Source organism: Labeo rohita, unplaced genomic scaffold (genome assembly GCF_022985175.1).
Source record: "Labeo rohita strain BAU-BD-2019 unplaced genomic scaffold, IGBB_LRoh.1.0 scaffold_94, whole genome shotgun sequence".
Lineage (NCBI taxonomy): Eukaryota > Metazoa > Chordata > Actinopteri > Cypriniformes > Cyprinidae > Labeo > Labeo rohita.
Window position 1 is genome coordinate 75,637 of NW_026129898.1, and position 27,237 is coordinate 102,873.

Below are 27,237 nucleotides of genomic sequence, written 5' to 3' on the forward strand. Positions count from 1 at the left end.
CGCGGCAGTATTTACCAAACATTTCACAAGATTAGATGCCAGATTAGGTGCTCAGGATTTGCAAATCTTTCACCACAAACGTTCCACCTAACAGCTAAGGGGAATTGTTAGGCACGACATGAAGCTGTAATTTTACGGTAAACCACGGCTTATTGCTTTTATAAAATTGTTATTGCATATATATATATATATATATATATATATATACATACACAAAATCAGAAAAAAAAAATAAAATATATATATATATATATATATATATATATATACACATACACATAGACTGATTGGTGGAAGAGTAATGTTTTGATTAACATCATTACACTTTATTTGCTCTGTTTTATTTTGCGAAAACTTATACATTAAATGATATTAAAACTATATATATAACTATATATATATATATATATATATATATATATATATATATATGGTTTTAATATAATTATAAAACAATTGAAAACTATATAATAAATATAGTTTTCAACAATAATAATCAACAATATTATGTAGTTACTTTGGATTTCTGTGTATGATGGTACAATATGTACCATTTCACTTGTGGTGATCAAAATTATCAGTAAAATATATGTTGTTCTATAAGCAAAAATTACACTAGCTGATAATTTGAACTTAAACCGATAACATTATTATTATTATTAATATTTTGCACCACCACACCATTCATGATTGAAGTATGCCAAAGGAAGTTGGAATACCATCTATTTATTTTTGTACTTATGTATTATTATTATTATTATTATTTTTTTTTTACTAATGAGCTCAAAAAAATGTTTATCCTATATTAAGTGCAATGTAGTGTGTTGGCTGGAAATAATTCCATTATAAGTTGTCATAACTTCTAAATAAGGAAAACAAAAAAGAAATAGCCTACAGGCCATATTATGTACTGACTGTAGGTTTTTGTTACTTGACATTTCCAGAAAACAACAGTTGTAAAGAATACACACAACTCAGTTTATTCCACTTACGTTTGAGACACAAGAAAAAGTCACAATATTACACTATTCATAAACACGAATGGCAATACATAACTGCATTGTCTAGTGTACACTTTGAATATTATGGCAAAAAGTCATTAGTTATGATTCTTACATCCTTTTTTGTATCAAACAATGGATCTCTCTGTTGGTTGGTCATGGTCTACGTAAGCCAGGTGCCGGTCGAGGCTCTTCAGAGTCTTGCAGCATTTCCCGCAGCGGCTGCAGACGAACGGACTCTCTCCGGCATGAGAGCGCCAGTGGAGCCGCAGCTTTCGCCAGTGCTTGAACCTCTTCTCACACTGCGTGCAGCTGTACGGCCTCCTGAAGTGAGCTTTGGTGTGCTGCCGGAGGGTTTTGCGCAGGATGAAGGCTTTGGAGCAGAGCGAGCAGCCGTGGGGTCTCTCGCCGGTGTGGAAGCGTCGGTGTCTCCTCAGGGTTCGCTTGTAGATGAAGATTTTGTTACAAACATTGCAAACGTGGAATCGCCTGGTGGGTCTTTGCAATATCTCGGCCCTACGGATTCGTACAGTGCAGGGTCTTAAAGGAGGATCGGACAGATCAAAGTCCTCCTGCTTCCGCACAGGTCCGAGCCTTTCCCCTGACGCCATGTTTACAAGACGGCTCTGTGTTATTTGATTCCGTACAGAGGCAAAATAACCACCCAGGGAAGACGGGCTCCAGTGAGGACACGAATCGTCCATTTGAAAAGACTCTTCTGGTTTATGGAGCTCATTGTCCTCAGGCTTCAGCTGAGCTCCAATACTTTCAGCTGAAGTCTGGCACGCATGCTCAATTTCCCACTCGTCTTCTTCAGTTGTCACAGCTACTTCTTCGTACTCCTGTTTAACGTCTCGTTCGGGCTCTGGTTCAGTCGTGCCTGATGCTTCTGGTGGACATTCTTCAGATATGCTGGGAGTCTGTGGAACTGTCTGTATTTCATTGTCGCTCATGGCTACTGTTGTTTGTATCGTCTTATCTTCTACAACGGCTATCTGTATGTCTTCCCATTCTGAAGATTCTGTTAGGACAGGCGGCGATTCCTGCGCTGGACATGGACTGAGATGCATTTCATTGTCACTCATGGTTACTATTCGTATCATCTTATCTTCTACAGCAGCTAACTGTATGTCTTTACATTCTTCTGTTAAGACAGTCGGAGATTCCTGCAAGATTTTGAGATTTTGTGCTGTTTCCGGCTCTTCAGGGTCAATGACTGTGTCACTGCATTGAAGGCTCATTAAAGGCTGAGAATCTCCAGACATCCCTCTAACTTTGCTGTCCTGTAGAAGAAAGAAAAAACACGATTTACTCTATGTGTGTTCAATTAATAGAAGATACAGATACACTGCACTTTTTCTTTTATCTTGCGGTGATGCTTCAAATGGACTACTTGCACAACAACTCACAAGAACACAGATTATTACTACATTTTAGGGATGACATTTCTTTAAAACAAAACAAAACAAAAGTATAGGAAGTCAAATAAAATGTTTTAAATAAAAAAAAAAAAAAAAAATATATATATATATATATATATATATATATATTTGCATGCAGCGATATCCAGGGTTTAATCACTTTAAGGCATTTACGCACATAAAAAAACAAACAGACAAACAAACAGACAAACAAACAAACAAAACACTATGTAACAAGCCTGTAACCACCTAAATCAATTAATTAAAAAATAAATAAATAATAATAATAATAATAATAATAATAATAATTAAAAAAAAAAAAAAAAAAAAAAAAAAAAACATTTTTGGCAAATTCACGTAATTTATCATAGAAATATGTGATTTATTTATTTATTTATTTACTTATATTTATGACTGTTATAGTGCCAGCTGTGGTTCGATCTCATTAAATCTTTACATGCTCGTTTAGAATCACCTGTGGTCAAACACGCCTACGAGTTTCGTTCAAATCGGCATCCGTTAACCTTGTCTAATAGGTGCTCAAATTTCATTGGTCAATGTTTTTCACCATGTTTTTTTTTTTTTTTTTTGAGATATGCAAATGTCCTTATATACACATGCAGCTATATTTTTAATTGGAACATTTTATTTGACTCCCTAGACTTTCCCAGGACTACTCACTTTGACTACAGAAAAAGGCAGTATTCATAAACCGTTTATAGATTTTTTTCTTTTTATTTTTTCTGTGACCTCAAATTGAGCTCTTACTAAGAGTTCTGAATTTGGTGAATATATCTCATTCCATTCAGTTACAGGCATTTTACTAAAAGTGGCCCTGCCCCTTTCAAACATTTTTGCGTCCCTTTGCAACGACAAGTCAAAAGTTCTTCTTTTTGATAATTATTGATATTCTTCGTCCAGAGCATCTTTCTGCAATGGTTTGGTTCTGATTTGGCGAAAAGCCTAGGACTAGTTTGCAAAATAGTTTTTTCAAAAAAAGGATGAAAAGGATTCCAGCGGCATAAGACACTTGAGCTGCGACTGACGGTTTAGGAGTTCCGAGCAATTTTGTACTTTTGATCACTGTAGTGTCTCCGCCAGGCCGACTGGGGCGAGCCTTGGTCACATTGTCGGCAGTGTGAGAACTACCATCCCTCCAAGTTTTAAGTCTCTACAACTTACAGTTTGGCAAGAATCTCATGAACAACTATCACAAAACATGAAAACACTCATGTTAGTGTCAGAATAGGACTGTAAAATAGGTCAAACACAATTACCGTATGGTTCCTGCTCTCAGGTCGATTATTGGCACACCATTCACCTGTAAAACAAGAAGATTTTAGACCAACCACCAACTGAAACACAATCGACCTTTTCTTTCAATATTTTAATTGCATAATTTTATCAAAATGTAACCACTTATAAGCAAAAACAAACTCAGCCCAACACTAGTGGAAAGGCTTCTGCTCTTGATGGATGAGGATAATAATGGCACCTCCTTTAAAGATCCCATGTGTACCCGATTAGTTTGGATGCTTATTGTTGCATACTCGCATAAAAAGCAGGGCCATTCACATTGCTGAAGATATAGACTGTTTAGGGAATATTCTGAGTAATCACAGCACATAGGGAAAATAAAAAAGGTATATGGCAGAAATAATATGCTATTCTGAGTCTGACTTCAGTGTTTTTGTCCATGTGGTAAAAGTCAGTGGGGTCCAACACTGTGTAAATAAATAAATAAATAAATAAATAAATAGTTTATTTCCAAAATAAATAAAACAAATTAGTACATTTAATTAAATTAATTTAAAATATAGAAACACACCAAATATAATAATGTGTGTGTGTACTTGTTTTTGCTACATTGTGGGGACCAAATGTAGGTCCCCACAATGTTAAAAAGTTATGAAAAAATAGTAAATGAGGTTTATCTGAAAGTGTAACGATGCAAACATGTTTTCTGTGAGGGCTAGGTTTAGGGTTAGGGGATAGATAATATCATTTAGTCAGTATAAAAACTATAGAAGTCTATGGAAAGTCCCCACAATTCTCAAAAACAAACATGTATATTCCCCAAATTAAATACATTTAAATAAAATAATAAATAAATAAATAAATAAATGTAAATACATTAATTAAAAAAAAAAATAAATAAAATAATAATAATAATAATAATAATAATAATAATAATAATAATAATAATAATAATAACAATAATTCATAAAATAAGTATTTCCTAAACAAACACATAATACATGAAAAATAAATAAACTGAAAATAAACAAATTAATAAGGACTATATTTATATATATAAGAAGTTTGGAAAAAAAACATGAGTGTGTGCGTAAATAATGACAGGATTTTATAATTGTAATCATTGTAGGCAATATAATGTTCATTTTATTTGTTTGTTTAAATTTTATGTTTGCATATTTATTTAATGTTAATTACATTACCTAGCACTTTTTCTTGGAAAGGTTTTTTTTTTTTTTTTAACTTTATCATAACCATTATTTTCCACCAAAATACAAGGTACTGTAATTCATTTTAAGTACACTGATTTATATCCACAACTGTCCAAAATAAACAGGCAGCTTTTGAAAAGTTTTGTACTGTCTTCATCAGTATCAGACACTTACAGTGGTTCATGTTCATGCTGTCAGCCAAACTCTCTCGATACGCCTCTGTTATTTCAACCAGCAGCACATCCAGCAACGAGCCGAACAGCGATCTCACCCGCTCCTGGAAAACACCCAGCGCTCTGACCTCCGCCATGACCAAAACACTACAACACCAAAACACTCCGATCAATGTGCATATGCTTATGCACTGACAGAAGAAAGCAGCGAGTTTGCGTCAAAAGCGCTTCAGTTTACGTTTGAAACTACGTTCCCCGTCACGATGGCGTGTGACGCACCCTCCCGAATCGCTGGGTCACGTGGAATTAAACACTTCTTCTGATTGGTTAACGTCATTAGTCAGCGCTGCTGCGCGCATATAGCAAAGTAGGGCTGGCATATTGTTAATATTATTAGTTAAATACGACACTTAGAGAGTAAAAATTTTCGAATTCAGATTTTAAACACACGTGCATGTTTCTGTATGGTGTTGTACAACAATGTCATAACTGACAGTAGTTTAAAATCTCGTTTGCGGAAATGCAAGATTGTGGGCGGATCAGCTAATGAATGCGCTTCTTCATAACAAAAAGAGGAAAAATCACGAATTGTCAACTGGAGGCTTCGCACGACAGCGACTTCAGGTATGTGCAACTATAAGCGCTTATAGATGATTCACGAATGCTTGTCTGTGTCGTTAGTTTATATGGCAATATAGGTCAGGTAATTCACGCAACAAGTGGGTCAAAGTGAATCTGTTCAGATTTGTTCAAAACTATAATTAAATATAAGTGGTTGGATTTAGGTCCGTAGTATCATAAGAGCATTAAAATGCATTCCTTTTTATTGCTTACAACAAAGTGTTTGAGTTTGTTATGCCAGAGCATGTTCACTAAGTGACTAGAACACGATGAAACAACAGAATAGTGTGTATTGTGATTAGGTAAATGGAAAGTGTTTGTGGAGTGATCTTCATTGTACCCGTGCAGGTGTGTTTGTGTGAGAGCTTTGTCAGTTGGGTCACTTTGTCCTTTTAGGGGATGTTCGTTAAACGGAGTAAAATAAAATATTTTTTTTTCTGAATTTGAGTATATTAGTATAATCGTTGTTAATATTTCATGTCCAAACTCTGTTTCCTGAGATGCAAATATTAATCCGGCTCAGCATGTTTAGAAACGGTTAATCGAATAGTTGTTTTCAGCAGTGATTGGAAAAGACTCGACAGCGCTGACAAAAGTAACACGTACCACGTGATCACGCTGTGCCTGCAGTGACGCGTCTCGTCCAAACAGTTTATTCCGCTGCGGAATATTTTCCTGATACTGATGTTCGCCAGTCAGCAGTTCAGATGTGGTCAGCGTTGTTGTACTTTCGCTTTTGCTTTTTTTTTTTTTTTTTTTTTTTTCCTCCCACAGAGGGACATGCGTGATATAATGCTGTAGAGTCAAAACTTCTCTTGTTTCTGCTTTCCTTCTGAAGTAAGTGTTATTTTAAGTTATTTTCGCCCATTCTGTTCTAGTGTGTTGTGTGGATATGTCATTTTCTGTGTGAAAAGGTTGTGTGTCTTTTCTTAGGTCAGACATGCATTTTATTTACACAGTTGGCTTACATGTCACACAGTAGATTGTTTTTTGTATTTTCTGATCCATATTTGTTCGTTTATGTATTGTTCACGTATATCACTACACTATACACAATACATTTTTGAATATGAGTAAATCAATGGCTATTATAATTGAGGAGGATCCTCTGGGATACTGATTAAATGGTCCTTGAGTCAATCACTGATCTGAATAGTTTACCGAAATGAAGCATGAGTAAAATTAATAGTATGCTACTGAAAAATGAGTATCTCCGTAAACTGGAGAAACTCACCTCATTCACAATGATGCTGTTTCACCATGCTTCTTTATCTTTCTGTCTTTCTGTCTTTCTTTCTTTCTTTCTTTCTTTCTTTCTTTCTTTCTTTCTTTCTTTCTTTCTTTCTTTCTTTCTTTCTTCAATATTTATTTCTTAAGAGGAAAAGTATGAAGTGATCATAATTTGTTTTTTTGTTTGTTTTTTTTGTTTGTTTATTTATTTATCATTTTTTTAAATCAATAAAGTTACTTTGGCCTTTTGAATTTGAATTAAATTGAATTTACACAATCATTTTGAATCTGTATTGCTTAGTGTATAAATGGATAAGTCTTGTCTACATTCATTCATTCATTTTTATCTATCTATCTATCATCTGTAATGTTCAGTTTTAGTTTGTAAAATATTTGGATTTTCTTCAAATGTAATGTATAACAATAAAAAAAAGTGTATAAAATTATTTAAAAGTTTATATATATATGTGTATATATATGTGTGTCTGAATGTGTCTATATATGTGTCTATGTGACTGAAATTGTTTAAGTCTTTGGTTCTTTTAATTGTGATGATTTTGGCTCACATTTAACAAAAACCCACCAATCTCAACAAATTAGAATATGGTGACATGCCAATCAGCTAATCAACTCAAAACACCTGCAGAGGTTTCCTGAGCCTTCAAAATGGTCTCTCAGTTTGGTTCACTAGGCTACACAATCATGGGGAAGACTGCTGATCTGACAGTTGTCAAGAAGACAATCATTGACTCCCTTCACAAGGAGGGTAAGACACAAACATTCATTGCCAAAGAAGCTGGCTGTTCACAGAGTGCTGCATCCAAGCATGTTAACAAAGTTGAGTGGAAGGAAAAGATACACAACCAACCGAGAGAACCACAGCCTTGAGAGCAAAATCGATTCAAGAATTTGGGTGAACTTCACAAAGGAATGGACTGAGGCTGGGGTCAAGGCATGAAGAGCCACCACAGACGTGTCAAGGAATTTGGCCACAGTTGTCGTATTCCTCTTGTTAAGCCACTCCTGAACCACAGATGACGTCAGAGGCGTCTTACCTGGGCTAAGGAGAAGAAGAAGTGGACTGTTGCCCAGTGGTCCAAAGTCCTCTTTTCAGATGAGAGCAAGTTTTGTATTTCTTTTGGAAACCAAGGTCCTAGAGTCTGGAGGAAGGGTGGAGAAGCTCATAGCCCAAGTTGCTTGAAGTTCAATGTTAAGTTTCCACAGTCTGTGATGATTTGGGGTGCATCATCTGCTGGTGTTGGTCCACTGTGTTTTTTGAAAACCAAAGTCGCTGCACCCGTTTACCAAGAAATTTTAGAGTACTTCGTGCTTCCTTCTACTGACCAGCTTTTTAAAGATGCTGATTTCATTTTCTAGCAGGATTTGGCACCTGCCCACACTGACAAAAGCACCAAAAGTTGGTTAAATGACCAGGGTGTTGGTGTGCTTGACTGGCCAGCAAACTCACCAGACCTGAACCCCGTAGAGAATCTATGGGGTATTGTCCAGAGGAAAATGAGAAACAAGAGACAAAAAAAAGGCAGATGAGCTGAAGGACACTGTCAAAGAAACCTGGGCTTCCATAGCACCTCAGCAGTGCCACAGACTGATCACCTCCATGCCACACTGAATTAAGGCAGAAATTAAAGCAAAAGGAGCCCCTACCAAGTATTGACTACATATACAGTTAATGAACATACTTTCCAAAAGACCAACAATTCCCTAAAAAGGTTTTCTTTTTTTTTTTTTTTTTTTTAATTGGTCTTATGAAGTCTATGATATGAATTCTAATTTGTTGAGATCGTGAATTGGTGGGTTTTTTGTTAAATGTGAGCCAAAATCATCACAGTTAAAAGAACCAAAGACTTAAACTATGTTTGTGTGTGTGTGTATATATATATATATATATATATATATATATATGCACATATATGTATGTGTGTGTGTGTGTGTGTGTGCATAAATGCATAAATAACCCAGCATTTTTTTGGAGTTTGCTTTGGCAGTAAAACAATTTGATTTAATATAGATGGATGGATAGATAGATCAAAGTTAGATTAGATAGGAAACAAACAGTGTTTTTAAAAGTAATTTTAGACTTCTCCTATCTGTTGTGCTTCAGTTCCCCACAGGTCTGCTCATCATGGCGACATCTGCTGGAGACAGCAGTATTCTCGAGGAGGAGCTGACGTGTCCAGTGTGTCTGGATCTTTACCGCGATCCCCACCTGCTGCCCTGCGGTCATAACTTCTGTTTGCCGTGCCTGCGCAGACTCAAGAGCCGCTCCGACCACGGCCGCCTGCGATGCCCAGAGTGCCGACATACTCACCGCAGCTCCGCCAACTGGCAGAAGAACTTCAAACTGGCCAACATCGCTGACGGTTTCCGCCGTCGCGGCCAGTCAGAGCGCTCCACCCAGAGCCGGAGCGACCCGTCTCACAGACCCACCCAGGTTCGCTGTGATTACTGTCCCGAGGAGCCTAGCGAAGACGGGAAGGGTCCAGTGGCGGTTAAAACCTGCCTGAAGTGTGAAGTGTCCATGTGCCCGAAGCACGTTCAGCCTCATTTGGAGCTGCCGGCGTTCAGAGAGCATCCGCTGGTGGAGCCGCTCAATGACATGAGGAAGAGGAAGTGTTTGGAGCACGACGAGATGTTCCGGTACTATTGCCTGGATGAGCGCTTGTTCCTCTGTAATGCCTGCACCATAGAGGGAACACACTGTGGACACTCCATCAAAACGCTGAAGAACACCATGAAAGATTTTAAGGTAGGTCTGACATGTCTCATTCTTACATAGGTTCACACTTATACCTACAAATGTGGTTTCAGTAATTGGATTCCAGAGCATTTTGGAGTCCTTGACACCATTTAATGTTTTATAGACATGATCAGACAAGATGGATGTTCATACCAGTGGAGTCACATGCATTGTGGCACAAGGCTGCGTTCCTAGTGATGGCTCAAAACACTACACACTACTTCATGAAACTTAGGCTATGTTAACACTATGAGCAAATTTGTTGTTTTTTTTTTTTTGGCTCACACGTGACTCCGATCTGTTTTTGTCATGACAGTGTGAACAGCACAGACCACATGGAATCTGATCTTTTCAATTCTGACTTCCATATGTGGTACTAAATCCGATTTGTTTTGTTTTTCAATGTGACCACAGCGTGAACCGTCATATCAGAATTCGTGCGACTTTTATGTCACTCTAGATCAGCATCTGTTATGATTCTGCACTTATGGGAGTCACTTCAAGGATTTTACATGCCCAAAGTTTTCAAGACAGTTGTGAAAGGTAGTCAGTAGATGTACAGTGATGTCAGAACTCATAAGTATTACAGCGACAACTCTATAGTTTCAAAAACCTGCTTCTGTCACGTCCTTGGCTTTATTTTTATATATTGCCTAGGCATAATTTTGCTGGCTTCTGCCACTTCTGCGCAGATCTGTGCATAATCGCTTACGTTATGTTCTCCGTGTTTACTTCTGTATGACAGCATATGCACATATGGGTCAGTTCAGAACCGTGATCTGTTTACACTGGAAATCTGATATTGACCACATTTAAATAAAATATGTGAACAGCTACACACAAAAATAAATAAGTAATTAAGTAAATAAATTAAAAAAAAAAAAAAAAAGATCTGAGGAAAAATTGGAATTGAGTATTAAGGCTCGCAGTGTGAACAAAGCCTTAGAAAGCTTTACGAATCTTATTATTTGAATGATTTCAAATCATTGTTTCAGAGCACGTATCAAAGTCACAAGATTTCAGTAAACAAGGCTTCTTTACCTCATTTCAAAATGCTTCAAAAGGTAAATAATTCACCGTTGGGTGATGATCTCTGTGAACCCACAATTCATGTGGATTCTCTGAGATCACAAACCAATGTCTACAGGTCTACAGTTTTTACCTGATCTCGGATCATGTTTATTTAATTTTTGTAGACTGTTTGAGACGTTTGTATAATTAAAAGGAATAATGGTAGTTATTAGTCTTTCACTGGCCTGTTTAGCTGAGCCATACATAGATCAAACAAAACAAGCCCTGAAACAAAATTAAACATTTGGTTTGTAGATGGTTTTTATGCATATTTTGCCTGAGTTTTTGTTGCGTTTACACCATTTTGACCAGCAGGAGTCACCAACATGTGACATTTCAAATGCTTTGAAATAGTGAATCATTTTGCGAAGCACTTGGTTCCGTTGATTTGAAGCTCTGAGAACTTTAATTTATACCATCGATATTGTGTTCCACTTCAGTTTTTATGCCCTTCCCTTGCTTCTGCCTTCTGTCTTGATGACTCTGATGTGCGTCAATGATTACTTTGGACAAGTGCCCACTACAGACGAAGCCCATGCAATGGGTTGAAATGAAATGACCTAATGTTGTGTTCAAGTCCTCCTTGTCAGAGTTGACAAGTTTGCAAATTACGATTTGAAGTGCATTCAACACAGTAAAAACACAATTTGTTGAGTCAACTTAAAATAATTTGTAACCTGGCTGCCTTAAAATTTTAAGTTCAGTCAACTAAAAAAAAAAGTTTATTTAACTTGAAATGTTAAATTATACTAAGTGATAACTTGGATATTTGAGTTGAATCAACTTAAAATTTTAAGGCAGCTGGGTTACTTACCCATCTGTTAAGTTTAGCAAACACAAATATATAAGTTGTTACTTAGTACAACTTAACATTTCAAGTTGGATAAAGTTATTTTAGTTGACTGAACTTAATTTTAAGGCAGCAGGGTAACAAATTATTTTAAGCTGACTCAACAAATTGTGTTTTTACAGTGTATGTGCAAATTAATCAGTCGACACCATTGCTGAGCATTTTCTTTATAAAGCTGCACTGTACCAAAGGAAAGTCTTAAAAATGCAGTTAGACTATTCTGTTTTTGCTTCAGATTTTGAAATTAGATTAGAAACTGCTCATGTATGTAGAATCTTTCTTTGGATCGTAGGGCTGGATGATATGGCCAAAATGTATTTGGAAAATGGAAAATTGGAAAATTATCACCAAAAAAGAGTGGGAACCCTGTACTACCATTTCACACTGAACTACACTTTTTTGAACAAATCTGTAACCAAGTCAAAGTGAAGCAGGTCAGGGATTAAACTGCATATTCATGGCTATATTTGCAAGCCATATTAATATACAAACGTTTCCTCAGGATTAACTTGCTTCATCTATTTGATGAAGTGGAGCGCACTTCAAAATGGCGGCGGGGATTCCCTAAAGAGCAACGTTTAGGGAAGCGAGTGTGTCTAAAAGTGAAGTGAAACACATCTTAGGTTTTGCATGGTCAAACAGCCCTCATGTTTCAGATGTGAGAATTTTTGTTCTCCCATCCCGCTCGCTGTTGTCTTCTCTAGACCCATCTTGACATTCAGCTGCACAAGACTAACAGAAAGATCCTTAAGGCAGAAAAAACCCGACTGGAACAAAAAGAGATTGAACAGCACAACAAGGTAACTAACTTCTAGTCCTGTGGCATTAGTTACTTGGCATGTTTAAACTAAACCCTCTCTCCTTCACGTACCGATTAGTGTTAGTCTTATAAAATAATGTGTTCTAGGCCTACCGGGACGACACAGACCAACACCTGGATGCTTTCCGAGAGACTTCTATTGCACATCTGGATGCTTTTCTGTCCTCGCTGCGTGAATGTCTCAGCACTTACGATGCTGATCAGTGTTCAGGAATCCAGCAGAACTTGAGTCGAATAGCACAAGATCAGACCCGTCTACAAGAGGTTCACTCGGGCTTTGAGAGGCTTCTACATGAGAGCGACGCTTTCCAGTTCATTAAGGTACATTTTACACACACACACACACACACACACACACACACGTCTGGTTTATTATCTTCGTGGGGACTCTCCATAGGTGCAATGGTTTTTATACTGTCCACACTGTATTTTCTATCCCCTTACCCTAACCCTACCCCTAAACCTAACCCTTACAGAAAACCTTCTGCATTTTTACTTTCTCAAAAAAACTCATTCTGTATGATTTATAAGCTTTTGTACCCATGGGGACCACAGGCTGGTCCCCACAATGTCAAAAATTTCAGGTTTTACTATCCTTGTGGGGACATTTGGTCCCCACAATGTAGCAAAAACAAGTACACACACACACACACACACACACAAACATGCTGAATTCTAAGTGTGAAGAAGTATTTAATGCTCAAACCTCACAACTTTTGGCAGATCTAGTAAACTAGAATCTACTTTAGAATGAACACTTTGTGACAACTGGTAAAATCCTGTACATGGCCAATCAGATTAAAGCCAAAATCTTCAACTAAGAGTCTGTGGATAGCTATAGAAAACTGATTATTTCCAGTTATGGTGCATTATTTGTGCCATTTAGAATCATGTAGTAGGGATGCCAACGATTAATCGCGATTAATCGCATACAAAATAAAAGTTTGAGTTTGCCTAATACATGTGTGTGTACTGTGTATAATTATTATGTATATATAAATACAAACACATTCATGTATATATTTAAGAAATATTTACAAGCATATGTATTTATAATATTTTTTATATATTTTATATTATATATATAAATAAAATCATTTTGTATATTAATAACATATTTCTCATATATATACACATTAATTTGTGTGTATTTATATATACATCATAATTGCACACAGTACACACACATATATTAGGCAAACTTAAACTTTTATTTTGTATGCGATTAATCGCGATTAATCGTTGACAGCCCTATCATTTAGAATGTAGTAACTTTCGATTAAGTTGTTAATGAAAACTGAGTGTTCCTTGTTGGGCAGTTTAAAGAAAACATACATTTGAAGAAGTCAAATCCTAATATTTTTGGGTTTCTCTTGGGTTTCTTACAGGAGTACAATTCATCCATAAAAAGGTAAGACAGACTTTTGTTTCAGAGGTTCTTTCACACATTTGCATAAACAGGATTTGGTTTGTCCACAATTATATTATCTTTTTAAAACACTGTGTTGGTCAGGTACCGGCGGCTGCTGAGAAAGCCTCTGTTTTTCCCTGATGAGCCCACAGTCGACACAGAGCCACTGTATGAAACTATGGAGGGAAAGATGGGCGAGTTCATTGCTGAGTTGCGACAGCATGCCAATACACTCATCAGCACCATCTGTAAGTCTAAGACCTGGATATGTAGTCTATTTTTACTAAACATGTAAGATTGTAGAGTAGCCTGGGAACTGTGTGAATAAAACCAGGAAACTTTAGACCTCTGTGAGTTACTGTTTAATATGTGTTGTGCTGGGAGATAAACATGCTGTAACTCCCATCGAGAGTGCTTTAACCTTACAAAGAAAACAAGATTTTAGCAAGTACTGGCCATAATTGTAGCAAGCATTTAACAGGGTTCTCATGGGTCCTTCAAGTACTTGAAAGTTTGTGAATCTTAAAAAAAAATAATAATAAAAAAAAAAAAAATAATAATAATAATAATAATAATAAATCGGGACCCTTGAACATTTTTGAAAATAAACATACATAGATGCAGGTCCTTGAAAGTGCTTGAATTTATTTTGTGCAAGAAAGTTTCAATATTATTAGTATATTATTAGTTGAAAACTGTAACAATGATTCTTACAAGGTAACACAATATAACCTTGCTCTCACTTGAAATGTGTCCCCGCCTTAAGTCCTTGAATTTGAGGGTATTCGCTAGTTGCGTATCTCTGTCATGTTGGTTTTCCGGTCTAGCGAATGTGTACGCAGATGCTTCCGGTTTTGCTAAACGCCGGTGTAGAGAACCGGAGAAATGTAAATATTTCCTTCTATGTTTACAGACTTTATAATAGTGTTGGGTTCGAATCCACCCAAGTCGAGTCCAAGTCTTTAACCAATCGAGTCCGAGACGAGTCCGAGTCTAAAATGGGCAGAGTCCGAGTCCAAGGAAACACTACTGTTTGTCAGTATCTTAACATTGTTTTAACCCAGGAGTCCCCAAACTCAGTCCTGGAGGGCCGGTGTCCTACAGAGTTTAGCTCCAGACCCAATCAGACACACCTGAACCAGCTAATCAAGCTTTTACTAGGCAAACTAGAAACCCCCTGGCAAGTGTGTTGAGGCAAGTTGGAGCTAAACCAAGGACCAGGACTAAGTTTAGACACCCCTGTTTTTAACCTTTACAACTAGAAAAACGCAATGTCAGTTGAAATGTAAGAAAAGCAAACCTCTAGTGGATCTTGCCATTTTGATTTTTGATTTCACAACATTTCATAATTAGTGTCTATGCTCTGCTTAGCAAACTTAAAGGCAAATTTAAGTGTAACAGAAGTAGTTATGGCTGACCTATATAATGTGACATATTTTAGAATGAAACAGGTTTTGGAATGTGAAAAATTATAGGGCGGGACTTCAATTTATTCATCGATGTAGTAAATGTATAAGTTCAAGGGTGGGGGTAAAGGAGTAAGTATCTTGGTGAATGGGACCTTAAGAGCAGGAAATGCACATCTTATCTCTGAATGTGTTTTGGGATGTACATGACTTTTTTTTTTTCTTGAATGAAAATGAGCAAAGATGTTAGAAAAATAGTTTTTCTTTGAAGCTAGAAACTGCCACCATGTTTTAAAAATAATAATTTTAATACAGAAAAAAACTAATCGACTAATGTAAGTAAAACATTCTCAAGCTTACTGAAGGCAAGTAAGCACTCCAAGTATATAAAAAATGTATACAATCAAAAGTATAAATAAATATATTAAAATAAGTGTGTTTTTTTTTTTTTTTTTTTTTCCTTTGTTTTTAATACAGCTTAGTTTTTTAAAGGTGTTGTTTTTTTGTTTGTTTGTTTGTTTGTTTTTTTTAGGTATGTCTATATAAAAGCTACTACAGAAATAGACTACAGACATTTCGTGAAGTAATAAATGTCTATATTTTTCTCTTTTTCTTTTGTTGGTTGAGTATTTATGACATGGTCGCCTGCTGTTCAGGTTTACTTAAGACAAAACTGATTGCATTTACATGAATAATCTCCAAGACGAGCATGTGTGTAGCAATAACAGAACCTATTAGAACCAAAGAGAACTCTGTGTTCGCACATTGACTGAGAGGCGCGTTCTGTGAGCGCGCTTTGAGTGTGTGTACGTACATAAACCCGTCGGCTTTCAAGTAGCCTACTGGACAAGACTTAAAAACATGCAAATACTAAATATCACTTTCGTGTTAATGCATCGAGTCAGTGACATTTCCGTCAACTGTCTCTGGACTCGGATGGACTCGGGGTATTTTCAGAATCTGAAAGGCTCGAGTGCGAGTTAAGTCACTTAAAATGCTAATAAGATCTGCACCGCTATTATTACTATACTATATATGTTAATTGAGCCAGTGGCATTTGAAACTTTTATGTATGTTTGGGTCGGGTGAATGAATGAAATGCACTAAAAAGTTAATCACTACTATTTATGAAATTAATGTGTACACACAGCTATACAACATACATTTTCCCTTACCAATTATGTAAATGTACAGATTAAATGTTTGCATTACATTGACTGTATTACACTGTATTGCATTCATCAATGTTGTACATAAAGTCAGCTGAACTGGAGATATATTCTGTAAAGCAAGCGGCAAGTTAACACGGCATCTGCGACACTATTCTGTCCCATGCGTGCATGTAAAAAGTGAAGTAGACTTTGGGCTTAATACAGCCACAGTCTAATAGATTAGTAACACTTTCATATTGAACGAACACATTAATAAAGCAAAATAGTGATCAGAATCACGCTGTGCAGTTTGAAAAGTGTGGAACTCTCTTCTACTCGTCAGTGCTGTTTGTCTAATCATTTGTCTTCTTAACAGCAACCATATTGCAATACAATATAATCGCATTTTATGTAGAATTTAGTATTTAAATTTATACAGATCCGATACATTTTATGGTCTGCGCTGGTTTACCCATATGATCCTCTCTGTGCTATCCGGTCTCTAGAGAAGGGTCTGTCTGCATCCCGCAGTACTACAGATCACGCCCCTCCAAATTTTGCCCACTACTACAAGTTTTGCCTCCTGTGGAGAAACAAGTGTGGATAGTACTGACTAAAACAGTCTTTTCAAGTAAATTATTATACGTGAGCTATGTGATACAATATGCATGCCTCATCACTAGGTGGCAGTAGTGAAGCTTAAATAATAATAGTAGTAGTGACGACATCAGCGATTCCCTTCTTGTCCGTTTTGTTGTAGGAGGTGTGGTTTGTACTGTGGGGCGTAGTTGGATGCACAAGGGTCTCAGACTTCACTTGCACCAAAAGAAGACTTACGTACACCACCTGAATCATTACCTATCCTCTACATAGTGGACTATGTGCCATTCACAGTATTCAAAAAAACACTAATTCTGTGTTGATTTGGTGACAAACAGACCAGTTTCAGCTGCAGCTTCAGTGTGTGTTTATAGCGTAGGGGGCGGGACACTTTGAATTCTAGAGACCATTTGATTGGACAAAGTTTGAGATGCTAAAGTGCAGGGTGATGTCATCAAAATCACTGCTCCATATTGGCGTGAAAAACTACACTTAAATGCTTGAAAATGAACTCTGTCCTTGTTAATTTTGTCTTTTTGGTTTCCTTTTTGAAGGTGAATTTGACGGGGGAGATGCTGAGGAGGAGGTGGAAGATGATGACGATGATGAAGACGATGATGAAGAAAGTTTGGATGATGACAATGAGGAGGAGGAGGGTGAGGAGGAGATGAGGAGTGAGGAAGAGGAGGAGCAGAACCTCACTGATTCTGGAGATGAAGAATATACACCGGAGGAGGAAGAAGAGGATGAGGAGGACTAGCAGAAGAGGATCTGCACTTGAGTTCCCCAAGCCAAAGTCTCAAATGAGCCGCCGTCTCCTGTGGTCTTGCATATAGAGTTCATGATGCAGTGGACTTGCATTTGAAGGGAGCGTATTCATTCCTGTAATAGGATCGTTCCGGTGAAATGAATCGGTTATGCCATTATATAAACAGAAAATGAGAATTTTCGATTACACAGAATATTATAGACAGCAGGTGAGTCTGTGACATGCCCGAGTATAAAAACTATTTTCCGAGATGTCCATATTATCTTTATAACAGTATTTATTTATTTGAGGGAGGGTTGGGGATAAAAATAAATAAATAAAAAAACGAATAAATAAAAAGTAAATTCTAGATGTGTTTAAAAGCTCAGACTGCATGAATGTCATTTTGGGATGGGCTCCATTTGCACTTTTTTTTTTTTTTTATAAGTTTGTAGTATATTTTGCTGTATTTCTTCAATCCTTTTTTTTTTTTTTTGGTAAGTAATTGTGTTGGAAATGTATAATAAAGTATAGTTTCATAACATAAAAATCAACTGTTTTGTGGCCAAGTCATTTATTATTAGTTAGCTGCTGCTGCAGTAAACTAAAACTGAAATATCTGGAAAAAAAACTGGGAGGGTGAATGGGAAAATCTTAAGGATTGATTGATTGACAGCTATTTTATTAACCTTTTATTATTATTAATTTTATTTATTTATTTTACAAAATATAACAAGCACAATTAAGGCTTTATTCCTGACTATTATTTTTACGGACAAGCTTTTCCTACATATGAGCTACTTTTTTTGTCTGACATTTGAACAATGTAACCTGCAATGCAGTGATAATCTAGGTAATATTTAGAGCTATTTTTATTGTCTCTGTATTCAGCCTCAGAAAACTTAAGTCGTAATCATCATAAAAGAAAAGTAATTTCTAGGACAGTACACTGATAGTACACTCTGGCCCATACGAATAAACCTAACACTAACTAAAGTCTGACAAGGAAAATCTTTCAGTTTCCTTACTAGATTTAAGTTAATTTGAGCATTTGAATAACATTACCAAATTAATTAAAATAAAAAGGCCCATATGCAAAATTATTTGATCATGAGTGCATTTGTCTACAGTGATACACACTACACACTTTCGGAAAGTACCCATACCAAGTGAGTAGATAAAGGTTTAAGTCCATTAATAGAGTATAATAACGGCTGTTTTCACAGTTCGAACCTTAAATAAGTGTCCTGTAGAAAGATTATCTTGGTTGATTATTAGAGTAGGACTCACAGAACTCACGAAACTTCACTTCATGTAAGAGATCTAACCATGAATTATAATAATAAATGCTCTTTCAATGAGAAAATTGGTGGCTCTTAAAAGAGCCTTTGGGTTTCTGTGAGTTTGAGCAGAGCTCTACTTGGAGCTGGTGTACTTGGTGACAGCCTTGGTGCCCTCAGACACGGCGTGTTTGGCCAGCTCACCGGGCAGCAGCAGACGCACGGCGGTCTGGATCTCCCGTGAAGTGATGGTGGAGCGCTTGTTGTAGTGAGCCAGACGAGACGCTTCACCGGCGATGCGCTCGAAGATGTCGTTGACGAACGAGTTCATGATTCCCATCGCCTTAGAAGAGATACCGGTGTCGGGATGAACCTGCTTCAACACTTTGTACACGTAGATAGCATAACTCTCCTTCCTGGATCTCTTGCGCTTCTTCCCGCCCTTCCCGGCAGTTTTAGTAACGGCCTTCTTGGAGCCCTTCTTAGGCGCGGACTTCGCTGGTTCAGGCATGATGCTGTAATGATTACATACAGCCAAGCAGAGACATTTGTTCACTCGCCTATGCTAATTTTCAGAGAGAAGTGGTACCTTCTGATTGCGTGTTTTCATTGGCCAAACGTATAAACTAGTATTTAATTGGACCATTCAAGACATCATGACTGGAACGAGGGCGAATCACAGGCGGATAAATTATAGCTCCACCCACCGCTCCATGTTTGAATGGCACGCTCCCCCGACTCATTTCCCGTTGTTCATTTCCCGCTCTTTTTACACTGTAATATTATAAGAAAATATGTGGTCCAAAATAGACATTATGCATCAATATGTAATTTAAAACCATTATAGAATATTTAAGGGAAATTTGGAGAAAAAGGCCCATAACGTTGATACACTTATTGAGCTGTTGGCGTATTCTTCACAAAAATTAAAAATAAAAGAGCGTGTGACATAATCGCTTTAGTGCTCCTCTTGTTTTGCAAACCGACTTAAACCAAGCGCTTATTCAATTGATAAACATTCTGTGACATAAATATAAAAAAAAAAAAAAAAAAAAAAAATACTACTATTAACAATAATAATGAAACTATGATGACATCTGGGGCATATTATTCTACTTAGATTAAAGAAAACAAAAGACACGAATGTACTACTATAAAACACTTAAACTAAAACTAATCATTTAATAACAAAAAAAAAAAAAAGCACATTATTGAAATTGTTTGACTCTTTATATGACAGTGTGGGTGGCTCTTAAAAGAGCCGTTGGGTTTGTTTTTCTGATTCAAAACGTCTAACCTCCGAATCCGTACAAGGTGCGGCCCTGTCGTTTCAGCGCGTACACAACGTCCATAGCGGTGACGGTCTTTCTCTTAGCATGCTCGGTATAAGTGACAGCATCCCGGATAACGTTCTCCAGAAACACCTTCAACACACCGCGAGTCTCCTCGTAGATCAGACCAGAGATGCGCTTGACGCCACCACGACGAGCGAGACGACGAATGGCGGGTTTGGTGATTCCCTGGATGTTATCGCGCAGAACTTTGCGGTGACGCTTCGCGCCTCCTTTTCCGAGTCCTTTACCGCCTTTGCCTCTTCCAGACATCTTAAAGATGTTTCTCGTTACAACTCAAGAATGACAACGAATAGAAGATTACTGCCGAAGGGAGGCCTTTTACATTTGCTTACAGGACCTAACTGAAACCAACGCCACGTCACATTGCGCACACCCCTCCCCCGGTAGTCAGAGTACGAAACCATATGGGTTTATGTTTTAAAATCAGTGTGTTCTAAGATTAATTTGACAGAGATTATTTAGGTCTAGATAATATTTACAAGCATGCACTTGGCAGACGTTTTAAACCAAAGCGACTTACAAATCATTATCGTTGCTGTCCAGAGTCACGCTTTACCATTTGAGCTGCATAAAGGCTGAAAAGCTGATGTCCCATTTCGCCGTAAAAAAGCAATTATTATAAAGCAATTACGTATATTTACACAACCACATGTATATTTATTATTATTACTTATTTACAGAAGTATGTGTGTAATTGAGAAACAGTCAATACATTGCAATTAAGTCATATTGAAGGTTAAAATGCGTTTCAAATATAAAGTTAAAGTTAAAGGTGTAATTACATATTTTACTCTTTCTAATTTAATAAATGTTATAATTTTAAAGTTCAATTTAGAAGTATCGTATCGATATCAATGATAGCCTTACAAGTGCGGGTATCTTATCGAAAACAAAATTAGTGGTATCGCCCACCCCTAAAAAAGATATACCCTTAATATTTGTTTTATATTCAAGTTTTACATTTTCTATAACCAACGTTGTAATGTTTTCTGTCATCTATTTTTTCAAAATAAAAATCAACTGCATAATCCGATCGCCAGAAAGGGGCTGGTCTTTGGCGGTGGGTGTTGGAGGGAAGTTCAATGATTGGTTTAAAAAGTTAACAGACTTTAAACCAATGAGCAACTGGCACGCTCATTTAAACTCAGCACCTAAAATTATTTGTTTCTGATAGTTTCACTTGTGAAGATAATAGACAACAATGAGTGGCAGAGGTAAAACCGGTGGTAAAGCGAGAGCGAAGGCCAAGACTCGCTCATCCAGGGCAGGACTGCAGTTCCCCGTTGGTCGTGTTCACAGGCTTCTCCGCAAAGGCAACTATGCAGAGCGCGTAGGTGCCGGTGCTCCCGTCTATCTGGCGGCTGTGCTCGAGTATCTTACCGCTGAGATCTTGGAGTTGGCTGGAAACGCCGCGAGGGACAACAAGAAGACCCGTATCATTCCCCGTCACTTGCAGCTGGCGGTGCGCAATGACGAGGAGCTCAACAAACTCCTGGGCGGAGTGACTATCGCTCAGGGCGGCGTGCTGCCCAACATCCAGGCTGTGCTGCTGCCCAAAAAGACCGAAAAACCCACCAAAACCAAATAAACAGATTTGAACGTGTTTCTGAACCCAAAGGCTCTTTTAAGAGCCACCCATTTTATCCACTAAAGAGCGCTTTTCTGTTAGTTGTTTTTGTGAGTAGCAGCATGCTGTAAGTGCGCATAGGCACCATCAATTAAAATCAAATTGTACATCTATTGTTGTTATCGTTTTTAAAATATGATTTACTGTAAATGTAATTATAACTGCGGCGATCTGTGGCGAGGGGTTATGAATTAACAAATCATGATGAGCTTTATTCGCGCAAGCTACAAGAAATTTGTGGTTTCCAGAAAGTCTGAAAAATAGATTAACTGATCTACATCACCATTGGCAGGTTTATGTGCTTTATATACAAAAAAGTATGTATTTACATTACAAGGATCTATTACTGCATCGTGTGGTATAAACACAAAGTAACTTACAAAGTTATGCGTTACGACTTAAAAACACTGGAGGACGCAGCCTCCGAAATGAGATGCAGCTATTATCACATTACATTTGTAAGATAACTGTCCGTGTCCGTTTGTAGTGATTTTATAGGGAGGGTAACAATTTTCATGACATCGGATTAAGGAATATTTCAGAAGGAATTAATAAAACAACGCGAGTATGAAGCCTATAGTGTGGTTATTTGTTCGATTCGTAAAGTAGCGAAGGGAACACAGCATTTTAGGCGGGAAATTCAAAGAGTTCCCCGTTTAAAAACAGGATATGCGCAGTCATTGGCTAGCAGTCATGCGCAGATTTCATACATCAGCCAATCGCTATTCTCTGCACCTTTGGCGTGGCCATACAAAGCTTTAAAAACAGGCGGGTAACGTCAAGTAGCATTTTCTGCTTACCCAGCACGGAGAAGGAATTGCATCGCAGCAATGGCAAGAACCAAGCAGACCGCTCGTAAATCCACCGGTGGCAAAGCCCCGAGGAAGCAGCTCGCAACCAAGGCCGCCCGGAAAAGCGCCCCAGCCACCGGTGGCGTCAAGAAGCCCCATCGTTACAGGCCCGGGACTGTGGCTCTCCGCGAGATCCGCCGTTATCAGAAGTCCACCGAGCTTCTGATCCGCAAACTGCCTTTCCAGCGTTTGGTCCGTGAAATCGCCCAAGATTTCAAGACGGATCTGCGCTTCCAGAGCTCCGCTGTCATGGCTCTGCAGGAGGCCAGCGAGGCTTATTTGGTCGGCCTGTTTGAGGACACCAACCTGTGCGCCATCCACGCCAAGAGAGTCACCATCATGCCCAAGGACATTCAGCTGGCCCGCCGCATCCGCGGAGAGCGCGCTTAAACCCGCAGCCGCTGCATCAGCCCCATTAAACCCCAAAGGCTCTTTTAAGAGCCACCAAAATTGCACAGAAAGAAGTCATTTCCACTGTAGTTACACTACTGAAGATACTCGATAAATACTGTACTAAATATTGCGAATATCAAGTGCAGTTGCGCTCACTTGTTTAAGGAGTTGAGTTCAGATGTTCCCTTTGTGTGTATTATGAGTATTTTAATTTTCTATTATTGTCAGAGCCAAATTTCTTTCCGGGGGAAAGAAATGTGACCGCAAGTTGTGTAATGTCCGAAGCACACGTTTTTTTTTTTTGTTTTTTTTTTTTTTAAATTGTGCAGCGAATTTTTATTGTATTTTCGGAAGGTTTTGAACTATTTTTCTCCGCACATTTGTCACCGTATAACACAGTAATGTATAATTTCATAAGAAGGGTTACACTGACCTATTCATATTTTGTTTTCCATCTAAATTTGTATTATTTTTATTTTGCTATTGTATTAAGACATTTTCAGAAGTAAATTCATAAGAACTGCAATATTTCAAGTGTGATTTATGAGCTTTTGTATTTTGATTCCTTTTTTTTTTTCTTTTTTTTTTTCTTTTTTTTGTAAAAGGCAAAAAGTTCGGATTCATTACTTTGAATATACATTAAATCATATTTTTTTTACACACGGTTAAAATGTTTACTGTAGTGGTAACTACAACATGTATAGTTGAAAATACTCAGTGACAGGCTGTTGCACACATAAAATGCAACATTTTTATTCTGACAGTGAATTATTTACATTAACATTACTACAAAATATAACATGATTAATGAACTTTAAACGTTAATTTAAATAAATGTAATTGCACAAATTATGTAGACTACAGTTTCAGTTTGTTTATTGTGAAAGAACCCAATTTTATTTATTTGTGTTTTTTTTGTTGTTTGTTTTTGTTTTTTATTTATTTATTTATTTATTTGTTTGCCCTCTGATTAGCATTGTTCTGGGCTGCCGTTCCCAAAAGCACCACTGCTTTCTTATGATATTTTTGGGAAACGCAGCCCTGTTTGAAATGAGAGAATGTTCTCTGTGATTGATTGGTTCTGTCTTGCAACATTTGTGCTTTCAGATGAGCAGGAAAATATTTATTCGCTAGCGTAGGTTATATCAATGCATACTGTACGTATTATTTTATTATTATTATTATTTGTTGAACAAAATCACTGGTAAATACATCACCTTAGTATCGATATTTTTGAGTATACGCTCAGTACTTTGGGATCGATATACCCAACTTTTTTTTTTTTTTTTTAGCGCACAGACGTGCGTAAAATATGACAATTTTAAGAAAAGTGGTGAAACAATCCTTTCAATGTAAAGGTTTCACTTCTGTAATGATCGAGAAAGATGATCAAATCAATTGCAATACCAAGAAAGTTTACTCTTTCATGAGTGAGTGGGTGGCTCTTAAAAGAGCCGTTGAGGAAGAAACTGCCTACTTTTTACTTCTTCTTGGGAGCGGCCTTTTTAGGCTTGGCTGCTTTAGGCTTTACCGTCTTGGGTTTGGCAGTCTTCGCCTTCTTGGGGCTCTTAACTGCTTTTTTAGGGGCTGCTGGCTTCTTTGCCTTCTTAGGGCTCTTTGTTGCCTTCTTCGCGGCTGCGGCGGCGGGTTTCTTGGCCTTCTTGGGTGACTTCTTAGCGGCGGGCTTCTTTGCCGCTGCGCTCTTGGGCTTCTTGGCAGCAGCGGGTTTCTTGGCCGCGGGCTTCTTGGCTTTAGGAGCCGCCTTCTTGACCGGCTTCTTCTTGGTCTCGCTTTGCTTCTTGCTGAGTTTGAAGGAGCCTGAGGCGCCGGTCCCTTTGACCTGCACCAGGGTGCCTTTAGTCACCAAACTCTTGATGGCGATCTTGACGCGTGAGTTGTTCTTCTCCACGTCATAGCCACCGGCAGCGAGAGCTTTCTTCAAGGCGGCGAGAGACACACCGCTCCTCTCCTTGGATGCGGACACAGCTTTAACGATCAGGTCACCAACGCCTGGACCTGCTTTCTTGGCCTTCGCGGCGGTTTTCTTCTTGGGCGATTTCGCCGGTGGGGCGGCTGGAGCTGCTGGGGCGGTTTCTGCCATTTCTCTGAGCGGACGTACAACCTCACAAACGTTGAATTCAACAATGAGCGGCTAGCCCACGTCTCTGTGCTCTTAAATAACACATGAGAACCTTACAGACTCAACTTGCCCGCTCTGCGACTGTGCGCCTTCACGAGCGCATCACGCTTGTGTTTTCTTCTCTGACATTTGAAGCAAAAACTGGATGGGTGAAGTGGTTTGAGGCAGAAAAATTAAAGTGAACACCAAGCAGAGGTTCCTAGCTTTCTTTGGAGACTAAAAGTAGCGTTGAGGAAATGTTTCTTTTGTTCCTGTCAGATCGAATCCAAGGCGAGCAGCAGCCATAGGAAAAAACGCGTGTAACTTCGATGGTATATTTAGGTTAAAAAAGTTAACCAAAACTGATATCGTCTTCCGTGTGTTCAGCAAACAGTTCGAAAGTCACTTTAATGAAATGGGCATCACGGAGTAACGTGTGTAGTGTTTCATACAGTCGCTGTTTTGGGCAGATTGAAGCACATATGCCTCATCCGGATGCTTCGTGTGTGTTTCTGACTCTGAAGTCCGGTCTTCTTCGATCATCATATAATCTGTGGTTTTATCCTTTGCTATTCTAGTTAGTTAACGCCACTTATTTGTGATTTTATTACATTTTTAGTTAACCACTATTATGTGTTAATTCATAGAACAGTAATATAATGTATATCATAGAGCTTAGATCTTACCCAAACGAAGCACACCAGAAAAAGCCAGTTAGGGTGTGTAGAATTACAGGCAGGTTAAACTGGAACCGGTACTGAAGTCTGAAGGCACATTGTTTTAGAACCCTATACTAATGACTATATAATGATTACAAAGTTTCCAAAATTTTGCTTTCGGGTATTCAAAGGCAGGTCAGTAATGGGAATGTTATAACTGTCCTCATATTTCACAATATTAATGAGGACATTTTTGAATGGTGAGGATATTCTGGCCATCACAACTATAGGCAAGACTGTACACATACTGTTCTAGCAAGAGACTGGACTATGATAGAGATACTGACAGTATTAACTATGCCAGACTGAAAGCTTGGAAAAAGCTGGAGAACTACAACTTGCCAAAAGAAAATATATTTTCAAAAAGGATGAGAGCAGCAAGTCGTTTCTGTTCTTAACAATTAATTCTGATCTCTCTTGAACAGTCTTTGCCTAAATTCTTAAACATTATTAACTAGGTTATTTTTTGTGACATTTAATTCCCTTGATTTTAATTGGTGCGTAAGAAGCAAAGTAATAATAATAGTAATAATTCACTAATTTCATTTTTTTTTTTTTTTTTTGTGATCACTTCAATTAACAAGCTTGTCAGCATTACAGACATTGTCTCACTACATGCTGAATTTTCCCTTTGCGGTTGTTCTCATCCTCATCACCCTCCATCTTCTGAGTGTCCCTGACTTGTTTGCTTACCTGTCTTCAGTAAAGCCCTGCTGCTGAATTTATCCTCATTGGTCTATGTCTGTTTCATATCAGTATGTTTTAATGTCATTTCTAAAAATAAATGATGAAATACTTAATGTATTCTATATGGAATAATTTGAAGAAGATCCCTTGGCTGTTTGTGAAAGTTAGTTTGCCTCATTTGACAGCCAGGTGCGCTTGAAGGCCTCACGGCCTATGTGTGTGTACAGAAGGAAGTACCGGAGATTGAAGATGCCACAGGATGAGATAATGAGATACTAGAACTAGATAATGTGTACTCATTAAAATCCTGACAGCTCATTAAAATCCTAACATGTATATGCCTTTGCAACCTTGGGTACCCGACAACAAGCAAAACTAATAAATATGTGTGGAAAAGTACTGTCAATGACATATCAACAAGTGATCTGTAGGCCGATTGGACAGTGACCAATAACGAAATTGTACAAAGATGGTAGA

At 37.8% G+C, this 27,237-nt stretch overlaps 6 protein-coding genes across 8 annotated transcripts; 2 read left to right on the forward strand and 4 right to left on the reverse strand.

The window, feature by feature from the left end:
• Positions 1-960: 960 nt before the first annotated feature.
• On the reverse strand, positions 961-5,314 carry LOC127162431 (zinc finger and SCAN domain-containing protein 12). The gene is made up of 3 exons (XM_051105218.1): positions 5,065-5,314; positions 3,700-3,743; positions 961-2,284 (listed from the first exon to the last, which is right to left on the reverse strand). Exons 1-3 carry the CDS (start codon positions 5,198-5,200, stop codon positions 1,130-1,132), a joined length of 1,335 nt encoding a protein of 444 aa, XP_050961175.1. The 5' UTR covers positions 5,201-5,314; the 3' UTR covers positions 961-1,129.
• Positions 5,315-5,400: 86 nt separating this feature from the next.
• Positions 5,401-17,841, forward strand: zgc:92594 (uncharacterized protein LOC436996 homolog). Of its 3 annotated transcripts, XM_051105216.1 has the most exons (8): positions 5,401-5,687; positions 6,459-6,521; positions 9,037-9,681; positions 12,298-12,393; positions 12,501-12,734; positions 13,802-13,824; positions 13,927-14,072; positions 17,536-17,841. In XM_051105216.1, exons 3-8 carry the CDS (start codon positions 9,058-9,060, stop codon positions 17,739-17,741), a joined length of 1,329 nt encoding a protein of 442 aa, XP_050961173.1. In that variant the 5' UTR covers positions 5,401-5,687; positions 6,459-6,521; positions 9,037-9,057; the 3' UTR covers positions 17,742-17,841. The 3 variants fall into 3 exon arrangements, with proteins under 3 accessions (XP_050961173.1, XP_050961172.1, XP_050961174.1); XM_051105215.1 differs by lacking the exon at positions 6,459-6,521; XM_051105217.1 differs by lacking the exon at positions 6,459-6,521 and having other exon boundaries at positions 9,047-9,681.
• A 682-nt stretch (positions 17,842-18,523) lies between these two features.
• Positions 18,524-19,520, reverse strand: LOC127162451 (histone H2B-like). Its single transcript, XM_051105239.1, has one exon. The coding sequence runs from the start codon at positions 19,518-19,520 to the stop codon at positions 19,146-19,148; it is 375 nt and encodes a 124-aa protein (XP_050961196.1). The 3' UTR covers positions 18,524-19,145.
• Positions 19,521-20,233: 713 nt separating this feature from the next.
• LOC127162454 (histone H4) lies at positions 20,234-20,637 on the reverse strand. Its single transcript, XM_051105241.1, has one exon. The coding sequence runs from the start codon at positions 20,611-20,613 to the stop codon at positions 20,302-20,304; it is 312 nt and encodes a 103-aa protein (XP_050961198.1). The 5' UTR covers positions 20,614-20,637; the 3' UTR covers positions 20,234-20,301.
• Positions 20,638-21,550: 913 nt separating this feature from the next.
• LOC127162447 (histone H2A-like) lies at positions 21,551-21,976 on the forward strand. The gene has a single exon (XM_051105236.1). The coding sequence runs from the start codon at positions 21,566-21,568 to the stop codon at positions 21,950-21,952; it is 387 nt and encodes a 128-aa protein (XP_050961193.1). The 5' UTR covers positions 21,551-21,565; the 3' UTR covers positions 21,953-21,976.
• A 2,736-nt stretch (positions 21,977-24,712) lies between these two features.
• Positions 24,713-25,351, reverse strand: LOC127162439 (histone H1). Its single transcript, XM_051105229.1, has one exon. It carries the CDS (start codon positions 25,334-25,336, stop codon positions 24,716-24,718), a length of 621 nt encoding a protein of 206 aa, XP_050961186.1. The 5' UTR covers positions 25,337-25,351; the 3' UTR covers positions 24,713-24,715.
• Between the last annotated feature and the right edge of the window lie 1,886 nt (positions 25,352-27,237).

Excerpts from the sequence above, each read along its gene's own strand:
- LOC127162454 (XM_051105241.1), bottom strand. The coding sequence starts at position 20,613 with ATGTCTGGAAGAGGCAAAGGCGGTAAAGGACTCGGAAAAGGAGGCGCG.
- LOC127162451 (XM_051105239.1), bottom strand. The coding sequence starts at position 19,520 with ATGCCTGAACCAGCGAAGTCCGCGCCTAAGAAGGGCTCCAAGAAGGCC.
- LOC127162447 (XM_051105236.1), top strand. The coding sequence starts at position 21,566 with ATGAGTGGCAGAGGTAAAACCGGTGGTAAAGCGAGAGCGAAGGCCAAG.
- LOC127162439 (XM_051105229.1), bottom strand. The coding sequence starts at position 25,336 with ATGGCAGAAACCGCCCCAGCAGCTCCAGCCGCCCCACCGGCGAAATCG.
- LOC127162431 (XM_051105218.1), bottom strand. The coding sequence starts at position 5,200 with ATGGCGGAGGTCAGAGCGCTGGGTGTTTTCCAGGAGCGGGTGAGATCG. Across the intron at positions 3,744-5,064 it reads CAGCATGAACATGAACCACT|GTGAATGGTGTGCCAATAAT; the intron begins GTAAGTGTCTGA and ends CTTGTTTTACAG. Across the intron at positions 2,285-3,699 it reads CTGAGAGCAGGAACCATACG|GACAGCAAAGTTAGAGGGAT; the intron begins GTAATTGTGTTT and ends TTTCTTCTACAG.
- zgc:92594 (XM_051105215.1), top strand. The coding sequence starts at position 5,610 with ATGAATGCGCTTCTTCATAACAAAAAGAGGAAAAATCACGAATTGTCA. Across the intron at positions 13,825-13,926 it reads TACAATTCATCCATAAAAAG|GTACCGGCGGCTGCTGAGAA; the intron begins GTAAGACAGACT and ends TGTGTTGGTCAG. Across the intron at positions 14,073-17,535 it reads TACACTCATCAGCACCATCT|GTGAATTTGACGGGGGAGAT; the intron begins GTAAGTCTAAGA and ends TCCTTTTTGAAG.